General features: G+C 39.0%; 1 protein-coding gene across 1 annotated transcript in view; it reads right to left on the bottom strand.

The window, feature by feature from the left end:
* Positions 1–1984: 1984 nt before the first annotated feature.
* The window catches only part of LOC115363038 (cytosolic phospholipase A2 gamma-like), a 16758-nt gene continuing 6035 nt past the window's right edge, over positions 1985–12707 (bottom strand). Inside the window, exons 10-12 of the mRNA XM_030057112.1 lie at positions 12381–12552; positions 3489–3665; positions 1985–2915 (exon numbers count right to left, since the gene is read on the bottom strand). Of these exons, the coding sequence (XP_029912972.1) occupies positions 3493–3665; positions 12381–12552 (345 nt within the window). The 3' untranslated portion in view covers positions 1985–2915; positions 3489–3492. The remainder of the gene's footprint in view (positions 2916–3488; positions 3666–12380; positions 12553–12707) is intronic.

Genomic DNA, 12707 nt, shown 5'->3' with positions numbered 1-12707 from the left:
TACATCCAGGCCCAGATCCCAAAAGCCTCTAAGTCATTATTTGACTACCATTGTACGGTGTTCTATGATAAAAACAAAATGTGAGAAATTTGAAGAAGAATGGGACAAACTGACCAAAGGAATCAGGTGGCGCCTGTTACACTATTGACCATTCTGATCTCCGAAGTGCACAGTGTAGATCACTGTGCCAGGGGGGAGGTGTTAAAGAAAATGAAACAACAGGGTTACTGGTCACCATACATGCAAGCAATGGTAGTAATGGTAGACAGAGTAAAACAACAAAAAATAAAAAGTTTGAAAAACAAGAATATTATTTGGGAGGCTATGTAAGAATTAAAAGTTGACTAATTTCAATTTATTTTCTAGTTCACACCTGTAATTGATGAGGTGGATTATGTATCAATTGCAGTGAGAGGTCAGAAAAGCAAGTGTATTGCTTTCTGCCCCTTGAGAGGACATGTAGCTACATGCCACTGTAGTCTACACAGCCTAGTTCATCAGGAGAGACTTTCCCCTCTGATACCCTCACAAGTCTGATGAAGTGCCCCTAAGAAATTTCTGCTTTATTAGATAGTGCACAATGTAGAGACACAGAGAAGATGAAGGAATATGAGTTAATATGGGGATGTGTGTGAACACTGGTATTTCTTTTAACCTTGGTTTTATTGACTGATACTGTTTTATCAATCCTCTGGTTTTACTATTATGAGGAAATATGGGAAACTGTTTTGGGTTTATCCATTTTGTTTGTTTTATTGCTGTTTTAAGACTTTGCTGTGAAGCTGCTTCTCCACATGAAAGCTGTTATACATAAATAATTATGTTTATTTATATAAATAAACGTATAATAACAAATGATAAAAAAAAATATATAGTCTTCTTCAAACACGGAAGGGCGCAAGGCAGTAATTTCGCCCAGGGCGGCAACATGGGCAAGAACCGCCACTGGACACGTACAGTTGTTGCAGAGATAGAAGATTGCAGCCAATCACTTTCTCTGTGGAGCGGATGACACGCTGCACCCTGCTCTTGTCCTTGGCAGTGGCTACAGCGTACCAGACGGTGATGGAGGAGGTGAGGATGGACTCCATAATGGAGGTGTAAAAGCGCACTATCATCATCCTTGGCAAGTTAAATTTTTTTCATCTGCAGCAGAAAGTCCATCCTCTGTTGTGCTTTTTTGAAGAGGGTGCTGATGTGCAGCTCCCACTGGAGGTCCTGGGAGATGACGGTTCCCAGGAAGCGGAAGGACTCCACAGTATTAACTGGGGAATTGGACAGGGTGATATGGGAGTGTGGGGATGGTTTCTTTCTGAAATCCACTACCATCTCCACTGTCTTCAGAGCGTTAAGCTCCAGGTTGTTTTTGCTGCACCAGCTCACCAGATGGTCAATCTCCCACCTGTAGGCAGACTCATCCCCACCAGAGATGAGCCCTATGAGGGTGGTGTCGTCTGCAAACGTCAAAAGCTTGACTGACTGGTGACTGGAAGTGCAGCTATTGGTGCAAAGGGAGAAGAGCAGGGGGGAAAGGACACAGCTTTGGGGGGAACCAGTGCTTATGGTGCGGGAGTCCGAGATGTGCTTTCCCAGCCTCACATGCTGCTTCCTGTCAGACAGGAAGTGTGTGGAGTCAGGCACACCCAGCTGGGAGAGCTTGTCCTGCAGTAGAGAAGGGATCACTGTGTTGAACGCAGAACTGAAGGCCACGAACAAAGGACTTGGAGGACTTGTTGGAAGGCTCTGTCAGCAGGGCAGCGAACAAGAAACACATCTAAATGCAAAGTAATAAACGGTGGTGATCCTTTGTTTAATTGTTATAAGGATTCTATACCAATAATACATCAAAATTAGCAATCACTATATGAATGCAACTGTCATTGTACACCAAAGGCACACACTGGAAAAAGAGGCCTGTTCTTAATAGGTGATGGCAATAAGATAACAAAAATAATTCATCAGTCAGAATGATTTTTTTTTCCCAATTATTTTATTTGTCTTAAAATCACAAGGAAAGTCCAAATTCAGCAAAGCTCTTAGCTTGACAAACAGAAGAACCAGCCTGTGAAGCTTTAAGGAAACGAGACATAAACTGGAAGCACATCAGCCTCATTGCAGGAGAGTGTTCTCTGAAGATGGCCTTGATAAATACACCTATTGGCTGGACTGACCTACTTAAAAGACAAATACCATACATATAAAATTTAATTACAAGAAAATCACCACAAAATTGTCCCTTAATAAACTGCAAGAGATTTACCATGAAGTCGCCTCAGAATTAAAAACAAACGAACAAAAAACTTACAAGAAATTTATCAAAACTGAAAAAAATTAAAAAAAAAAAAAAAACAACAACCAGAAAATTACCAGAAAATGAGCAAGAAAAACTACCATTACCATAAAACCATTACTATAAAATTCACACAAAACTACAATAAAATCCCCCCACCAAGATTTAAAAAAAAAAAAAAGACAAAAAAAAGACAAAAAGTGAATGTTGCTCAGATGGGGAAATAAATGCTGGATTTCAAAACAGCGATGTAATAAATCAATTTTGAACAAATGAATATGTCTGCATGTGAAACAGCTTCTGTCACTGACATAATTTGGGTCCTTTGTACAAAACAAATACACTAAAGAAGACCTTGGAAGCAGATTTTACTTTTAGTCAAATAAATTGCATTTCCATATGGACGGCTTTGAAAGAAAGGTTGCTTTATCAAGCATTATGGCTGTTACTGGTAGCTGTACATGTATTCTTTATTTTCTTGCATCCTTTCAGCATCACTGGCCTCTTTCACGAGGTTACATGGGCTCGCTCTGAACTGATGTCAGTTTCATATTTCTCGACATCGTGGGACTGCAGACTGAAGTTCTGCTAAGATGGGGATTAGATATCAGACACCGCCGCCTTCCTGTGAAGGAGAAGCAAGAGAAGAGCATGTCTTAGATATTTGATAAGTTCATTATTTATCCATTCAGTCATCTGCATCCACATCTTTACGGCTCTCTCTCACATAAACACACAAACACACACACTCACACACACACACACACACACACACACACACACACACACACAGACACACACTAGAGTGTGGATACCCAGGCCTGTAAGGACCCGTTGCGACCCGTCAGGCCAGGTTTGGACAGAAATTATGTTTGGGTTCGGGTCGGGTTCAGTCATGTTGGTGTTATTTCAGCGAAAAATAGTGGACCTAATGTCTGTTCTGGGCAACTTCCTCTACAGTGCTAGAGTTTACGTGACAATATTGAAGGCAACATGTAAGCTATTTCAGGCAGTAAAAGTAACCTAGCGATGGGTTCAGATACAAGCACAAGAATGCCTGTCGGGTTCAGGTCAGGCCCAGTAACTGGGCCACATACACACACAGGTTAAACACATCAAACTTCAAATGTTTTGCGTGTTCAATTATTTAAAAATAACGACAAAAACTGAAAAATGAAATATAAAATATAATATATACAGGCCTAGCTTTTGTTCTGTCTGCGTTCAACAGCCTTGCTGATCTCCTTCAGGATGATGTCCTTGTTGTTCTTCATGTTGTCTACAGCGATCTCCAACAGGGAGCTGATCATCTCCTGGCTGTATGCACGTTGGAAGGTGGAGAACTCGTTCATCTTTTCCTGGACTTCTTCAGGATCTGGAGAAAACAGCATGGCTCGTTTAGGTTCAAAACACTTTATCATTCCTGTCCTTCATGGCATTGGTCACTATAGTAGCTACAGCAGAACCGAGTCAAAGGTTTAAATTGTTTTGGTGGTCAATTTCTGAAAGTGACAACGAATTTGAACCTACTGGAGTTGGGTGAATACATAAACCCCACCCATCTGGTACCACACGTTGTTTAAAACAAACCACATATGTTATGTTTTGCTTCATCAAGGCCTGGATGAAGCAAAGCTGCTAAAACATTTTTTGACTGCAGTTGCCAATCAGCCCCTTTTTGCAAGTTGGATGACAGGGTGAGGCTGTTTGTATTGGGAGAGAGAGAGAGCAAAAAACAAATGCTCTGACTGGCCAGGAGGAGCCGCAACCCAGCCATAACCTTATCTTTTTCCTATTTTTTTATCCAGCCGTTGTTTTCCATTCATTCCACTACAATATGAAAATGAACTTTCAGAGACTTAAAACCTTCCTTACACCAGTATTCCTTCGCCATAATAAAGTCCTCCACCAGGGAAAACAGTCACCGAGTAAATGTTTGCTTGCCACAGCCAATTATCACTGTGGTTTATGGATGTTGATGAACATGATAAGGTGGCTGTTTCAACCAAAAAGTAAAATCGATTGATTTTGATTATATGTTGTGAAATCTTTAGTATGCCTGCATGATTTGAAAAATGGTTTGTTGGAGTGTAAAATGTGTCTAAACTGTAATAAATGGGTTTGATGAATTAAAGCAGTGTTATATTTTATGAGATGTTTGTCCAGCATGCACTTACTTACTACTCCAAGTACTTTCATTTTGACAAGCCTACATGTACAGGCTATCATGTGACAATTTTCATATGTGAGCTTTAAAGAGTGAGGGACAACAAATGTGGCTTGCATTTCTTCATTTGTGGCAAAGTTGCTCTTTTTTTTCCTTTGGGTTCACAGAATGAACTCCTGAGCACAAACCCAACCAATTAAAAAATCAGTCAATAAATAAAAAGAACTGAATTATGGCCGTGTCCTCACCAAGCTAGGTAAATTTAAAAAAGCAATTTCGGCCTTCCATCCACACAACAGGGCACCAGCATTTTCAGTTTTCTAAAAGCCTGCCACCAATGCTGAAATGACTGAAAATGCACAAAGTCCCTTATTGTGGATGAGCAGATCTGCATGTATAACTTCCTGACTTCAGCCCAACACAATGCAGACACACGCGCAAGATCACATGACAATCTTGGGTCATTGTTTTCAGAAAGCTTTGTTTTCCCCATCCACATCAGATTTACACTGTTTTTAGAAAAGCCCTGTTTTCATGGGTGGAAAACACCCATTTAGTGTGGACAGAAGGCAAGACAGAGAGACTGTTTTCTCCAAAAATTTCAAATTTAATGGCTTAATGTGTAGTCTAGTTTAGTTTAGTTTAGTTTGTTTATTTCAGACATGTCCAAAAACAAGACTACTATGCATTAACGAAAAAAAAAACAAAAACAAAAAACAAAATGTACACATCTATAGATAGATAGAGAAGAAAAGAAAAATAATAATAATAATAATAATAAAATAATTAAATTACAAGGCAGATCTAGGCAAAATACATAGAACCCCATTAACATGTCTGAAAAGGAGTGGGAGGAAGTAAAACTTATCTGAACCCACCCCCTCTTAATGATCCATCCAAAAAAAACACTACATCATATCACCACCTGTTGATATCACAGAACACTAAACGCATACACACAATAAGCACATGTACATGCATCTCACACACAGACATATAACATACATACCTTGAATACAAAAAAAAAAAAAAACATCAACCAAACAGACAAACAAAACAAACAAAAGGAAAATAAATAAGTACTACACCCACTGATATTCAAACACCCTCCTCAATTCTGTACCTTGTGAAGATCATTTCCTTGAATCTTTTTTTAAACTGATACATGCTTGGACATTCCCTGAGCGTCACCTCCAAACTGTTCCATAGCTTAACCCCACAGATTGATATACAAAAAGTTTTTTTTGTTGTGCGTGCCTTCATTGTTTTAAAGTAAAATTTTCCCCTTAAATTATAACCCCCTTCCCTTCCAGTGAACAGATTCTGAATGTTTGCAGGCAGCAGATTATTTTTTGCTTTGTGAAGTATTTGTGCTGTCCGAAATTCCACAATATCTTTGAGTTTGATTAGTTTTGACCGTAAGAATAATGAGTTTGTGTGTTCCCTGTATCCTGCCCCATGAATGATCCGTATGGCTTTCTTTTGTAAAATTATAAGTGGATGTATTGCGCTTGTGTAATTATTACCCCAGACTTCTGCACAGTAAATAAGATATGGAGAAACTAATGTATTATATAGAATACGGAGTGATTTATGATCCAGTGTCTGTTTTGCTTTGTTTAATATTGCAATGCATCTTGAGATTTTAGATTGTACATATTTAATTTGTGATTTCCAACTAATCTTTTCATCTATCATTACCCCTAAAAATTTGATCTCATTTACTCTTTCAATATTGACCCCATCCAACTGTATCTCTAATTTCATGTTAGATCTGTGATTGCCAAAAAGCATTATTCTTGTTTTGCTCAAGTTTAATGATAGTTTATTTCTGTCCAACCATGCTTTTAGTTTATTCAATTCATTATTAATTATTTTTGTTAGATTGTGTAAATCACTGCCAGAACAAAAAATATTGGTGTCATCCGCAAACAAAACCATCTTCAAAGCTTTTGATACCATGCATATGTCATTGATATAGAGTATAAAAAGTTTGGGGCCCAACACTGACCCCTGAGGGACGCCACAGGTGATGTCCAAACATGCTGAACAAGCATCACCCAATTTCACAAACTGCTTCCGATTTGTTAAGTAGCTCTTGAGCCACTGCAGTGCTTTCCCCCTGATGCCATACCGATCTAGTTTCTTGAATAATATATCATGATTTATTGTGTCAAATGCCTTTTTTAGGTCTATGAATATCCCTACTGTATACTGTTTTGAGTCTATTGAGTTAGTAATTTCCTCAACTGAATCGATTAGTGCTAGTGCCGTTGCTCTGTTGGATCTAAATCCATATTGACATTCAGTGAGTAATTTGTGTTTGTCTATAAATTTCTCCAGTCGGTTATTGAAAAGTTTTTCTAGGATTTTAGAGAATTGAGATAGTAATGATACCGGTCTGTAGTTTGTGAATTGGTGTTTGTTCCCAGTTTTATATAGAGGTATGACTTTTGCTATTTTCATTTTGTCTGGAAATGTACCGGTTTGAAATGATAGGTTACAGATGTACGTTAATGGTTTTGAAATCCCCTCAATCACTCTCTTCACAACAGTCATATCAATGTCATCACAGTCTGTAGATGTCTTATTTGTACATTTGGAAACAATATTTATAATTTCTTTCTCCTCCACTGCTGTGAGGAACATTGAATTCAGATTTCGGTCTATTAAACTGTCACACTGCTCCTCAGATGTTACTGGATCTGGGATTTGTTCTGCCAGATCAGGTCCAACACTTACAAAGAATTGATTAAAGTTGTTAACCACTTCATTCATATCATGCTTCTCAGTGTTATTGATAGTAAAATACTTAGGGTAATTGAATTGTTTAGAGCCATTTTTTATTACAGTGTTCATTATATTCCATATTTTTTTTGTATTATTTTTATTATCATCTAATATTTTATTGTAGTGTTCTCTCCTAGCAGATCTTATAATATTAGTCAATTTGTTCTTATATTTTTTATATTTATCTTCTGACTCTTTAGTTCTGTGTCTTATAAATTCTTTGTAAAGTGTGTTTTTCTTTTTGCAGGCATTTTGTAAACCCTTTGTGATCCAGGGATGATCTCTATATTTTAGTGTCCTATTACTTATTTTTACAGGACAATGTTTATCGTATAGTCTTTTGAAAATTTTTAAGAATTCCTCATATGCACAATTAATGTTGTTTTCATTGTATAGAATATCCCAGTTTTGTGACATTAAACCATTTTTAAATGCATTTATTGATTCTTCTGTTCTCACTCTTCTGTATTCCACTTTTTTAGCAGGTTGAGTACATTTATAGTTACTATCATAAACCATAAAAACGGGCAGATGGTCACTGATGTCATTGACTAATAATCCACTTACTGTGCTATTTATTATGTCATTTGTGAATATATTATCAATTAGTGTGGCGCAGTGAGAAGTTATTCTGGTGGGTCTGGTGATTTTTGGATATAAATTCATACTATATATTGTATTAACAAAATCATCAGTCACTTTGTGTTTGTTTGGATTAAGCAAATCTATATTGAAGTCTCCACAGATGATAATTGTCTTATGACTAATTTTTGAAAACAATTCCTCCATCCATTCTGTGAACAGTTCAATACTAGAACCTGGCGTCCGATATATACAGCTAATGATTACATTTTTCATTTTTTCTTTGTATATTTCAATTGTTATACATTCCAGTATATTATTAACCACCGTTGACATACCCTCTAGCACCCTGAAGTTCAATTTTTTGTCCACGAAAATCGCAACTCCTCCTCCACCTTTGTTTTGTCGATCTATGTGTATGAAGTCGTATCCCTCCAACTCAAAGTCCGTCCCTTTTACTGCGTTGATCCATGTTTCAGATATTGCAATAATGTTAAATGAGTGCATAAACTGCCGCAAATAGTCCTTGATTCTTGTAAAATTGGCATACAGACTCCTACTGTTAATATGTAGAATTGATAGTTTGCCATCCTTGTTGATTTGGTTAAACTGTTCATCAGTATAATAGCAGCAATTATTGTTGATTGAGTTGAAGAAGTTGTTGTCCGGGTCTATATCATGTTCCATATCCTGTGAATTGTGGTCAGTATATTGAAATGATTGCAGTTCCAGATTTTCATGTTCACTAATCCTCTGAGTTATGTTGCTATTGTCTCCAGGTGTAGATGAGTGACTTCTGTCGGTGTGTGTCATGCTTGTGAGTGTAGTTTACCTTACAGTCCAGCAAGTTGATCACTGGTATCTGTCCAGTTCCTCGATACTTCTTACCATGAGCACTTTTGCTTCCTCCGGTGTCCCATTGAGTTTGATGTATATTTTACAGTTTGTAGTCCAGGTGTGTTGAATTTTTTTCTGTTTCTTCAGGTAGCGTGCTTTTTTTGCGATTTCTGCGTTGCGCTTGGTCAGGTGCTCATTGATGTAGACGTCGGATCCTTTCAGTTTTCTCCCTTGCTTTAGCAGTGCGATCTTGTGTTTTCGGTTGGCAAACCGCATGATGACAGCCGGTTTGTCCCCAGCGTTTCTCTTGGGCAGAGGGTGGCAAGCCTCAATGTTGTCGCAGTCCAGCTGTATCCCCTTGGACTGCAGGAAAGTGGCCACCTGTTGCTCCGTGGAGCTAACATCCAGCTCATCGGGCTCGCCTCCCTCGCCAGCGGTCAACGCCCGGGCATATGACCGGGCTTTGATGTTCAGTCCGGAGATGATAACATCGTTGATTCTGGTATACTGCTCCAGGTCAGCAACCCTGCTTTCCAGGAAGGTGAGTCGCTTATCCTTCTCCTCGTTCTGGATGCGGAGAGCTTTAACCTCCTCGACCAGCTTCAAGATGCCTTTCTGCTGCAGCCTGACAGCAGAGACTTCTTCACTGAGGAACTCGAGTGCCTTTTTAATGTCCTCGACCTCCTCCGCCGATGGTGCCTTCTTTGGGCCCATGTTTGGTACGCGCTGGTTGTTTTTAGCGTCGTTAGCTGTTATTTTAGCGGCTAGTTAGCTAGTCGGCTACTAACTCCGCTCCCGTTTTTCCAGTCCGTTTCAAAAAGACAGCGTCTTTTTTCAGACTGGGGTCGATCCAAAGTTATAGGCACTTAATCCAATGTCCATGATCTAGTCTTAAATCATTAAAACCTGAAAAATCTCATGACTTAAAGACAAAACAAGGACACTAATTTACAAAAGGAGAAGGAAGCGCTGCATGGCATTACTGGCCATGCAACACTTTGGGTGAAAGAGCAGGTGAAAGTCTATTTAGAGACAAAATATTCAAAGTTGTGCTTGATATTAGCCTTTGGATGACGCAGACAACCTGAAAAAATGAAAGCACTCCGTCTTTAAATGAAGCAATACAATTTATTAAGAAGGCAACGAAAGGCCCTGGATTTCACTGAGCTCAGTTTTAGGACTGGTCACCAGAGTACTGCTGTGTTCAATTTGGCTCCTGCAGTAATCATGTTCAACTTCAGCCCAACCAGAAAATGTTTTTTACAGTCACATCTATTGATTAACATCTTGAGGATATTATAGGCGATGGAAATTATTCCTCTTGCCTCTGCAATCCAAATGGCAAATAATAATTATGAATTATGAAAAACAAAAACAGAAATAAATAAATAGCTGATGTGGATGGAGCTGTTTTGGATAGATGTGAGGAAAAAGTTCTGAGATCCAGGCCAAGTCAAGGCTCTTGGCGATATGTAATTTACAAAAGAAACATCACTTGCAATGTGGATCAGATATCAATGCCCTGCAAGGTTTTCTATGTTTGCTATGGTTGACTGCATACTATACTACATTCTATACTAAAAATATATTAAAATCAATGATTTGATGCAGTGTGACAACCTTTACATAGCAGAGGTATCTGCTATCAGGGTTTCTGATTACATGCTGACTTGTTATACTGTAGCCTACTGATATATACTCATTGTTGCTACTCATATAATTGTAAGTATCCATATATCCATATATTCTGTCCAATAACTGTAAGCTTTGGTTCCACCCACATGAACACGCTCCCCAAGCCTCCCTAATTCTTTCCCCACCTGCACTCCAGAAACTGCCTCTGATTGGCTAGAAATCATCAACTCCATTGGTTAGATTGTTTAATATTAGGATTAGGGTGGGGTTAGAGTTAGGATTAGCCAATCAGAAGCAGCATAGGGGTGGGTGCAGCATGCGGGAAAAAATAACAGTCTGCTTGTTGTCTGATGAGTTGCAAACTTCTTCGTCTTCTTCTCTGCATCAGACCATCGTGTTCACAAAACGCCATCTACCATGCTGGAGTGAGTAGTTTTATGAATATTAAATAAATTTATCAGACCCTCATTCTTGAGATCGACTGTAGCCATTTTGAAATGAAAAAGTTACTAGTTAAGCCTCTGTTTAACAGAGCCAGGGTCCTGCTGTTGTTCATCTCTGCTGCACTGAAATGAAAAAGGACCTTAATCAATGTGATCATGTCCTGTGTTTACCTGGAATTTCATGTCCAAATGGCCTAAACCAAGCGTGTCAAACTGGTGCCATGGAGGGCCGAGAGGCTGCAGGTTTTCATTCCAACCAAAAACTCCACCAGGTGATTTCACTGATTGGTTCCTCCTCTCTGCTTGGAGGTGGGGTGATCAGTGAAATCACCTGGTGGAGTTTTCGGTTGGAATGAAAACCTGCAGCCTAACAGCCCCCCATGGTATCAGTTTGACACCCCTGGCCTAAACAAACTCAAACCTAAAATCAAACATTGACCATCAAGTTCAAATCTCATCTGGTGTTGTTGACTGATTAAAATGGCTGCATTATAACACTCAAAGCATCATTTTTACAAACCCCCATATATTTCCGAGGTCAAGCCAGTCAGGTTTTTTAGGCTAGCACCAGAGGCAGCCGTTATAAACAGAATGATAACAGACTAATGACATACATCATTCATAGCCCCTCACCTACCTACGCTTACAGAACACAGCGAGGTCTAACAAACACAAATCGTCTGTTTCAGTAGCATGTGATTCTCAAACTAAGTCAGTCTAATTATAGTTTAATGATTCTGCTCAGTTTTAATGCCTGTTCCTACAAATCTGCAACTTAATGATGGACAGCCTTCTCAGCCACAGTCCAGAATGAATGAATGATCTTTTGTTCTGTTATATTATCACATGAAGCATGTGAAGCTTCATGTGATAGCTTCATGTGTTTTACCTGAGAAGAGGAGCTCTCCATGTGAGGGAGTTCTTGTCCACTTCATCCAATCAGCTGTTGAAATGACTTTAGGCCACATGAGTGGCTTGTCCCTCACAAAAAACAGCTAGTAGTCTCAGTGCTGAAACAATCAGTTTGTTAGTAGACTGACAGACAATTAATCAATTGTAATTTTGATGATCGATAAATTGTTTTAAAAGTTCTGTTAAAAGTTTTAAAGTTGCCTTCTTTTGTGCATTCATATCAATATTAAAGGAATATCTTGGTATTTTTTTGGTTGATGGTCAAGTAAACAATTTATAAATATTGCTTTTGTCTCTGGTACCTTGTGTTTGGAATTATTTGTATACAAAATGATTCATCGATCAATAAACTAATCAAAAGATTAACAGACACCGACAAACTTTTGACAAAGCAGTAAGTTGTACAGGCAGAAAAGGGGAAATTCAGACGTCTGCTTTTTGCAGACATTTGGAACGCTGGATTATGCTCAGTTTCTGTGAGACGCTGGTCAAACAGCAGTTGCGAGTGATTGCGAGTGATTATCAGAGTTTGTCTTAAGCCTCCCTCTGCACCAGATGGTTGGGGGTCAACACATTCACACTTCATAGAGTATATTTAAAACAGAGTCAGGTTTCTGGAGGGAAAAAGAGAAGGAGGTGGTGGAAGGAGGGGAGTCAGATTGGAGAAGTGTGTGTGTGTGTGTGTGTGTGTGTGTGTGTGTGTCCGTGTGTGTGTATGTCAAACCTTTGCAGTTGTTTCTGTTGAAGAGTGGCATGTAAACGATGGTGGGCTGCTTCCCCTCTCCCTGGAACACGTAGCAGTCTTTGGGCCAGTCTTTGTCCTCCAGGACTTTGTCATCTATCTCTGGGAAAGGCTTGTTCACCTTGGCTGCATAGTCTCTGGCCAGAGTCACAGTCTGTGGAGGGAGCAGTGGAATAAGTCATTTTAAAATCTGACAGTGGGATGAGATAACTGATCCAAGAAAATTCTGGAAAGGGTGTGATTAGTGGTGGAAACAAGTGATACGGTCTCATCCCACTGTCAGATTTTTTCCCACTGGTTTTGAGAAAA

Source organism: Myripristis murdjan, chromosome 8, assembly GCF_902150065.1.
Source record: "Myripristis murdjan chromosome 8, fMyrMur1.1, whole genome shotgun sequence".
NCBI lineage: Eukaryota > Metazoa > Chordata > Actinopteri > Holocentriformes > Holocentridae > Myripristis > Myripristis murdjan.
The sequence above is the reverse complement of the archived record's forward strand: the minus strand, read 5'-3'. Positions and strand labels throughout refer to the sequence as shown.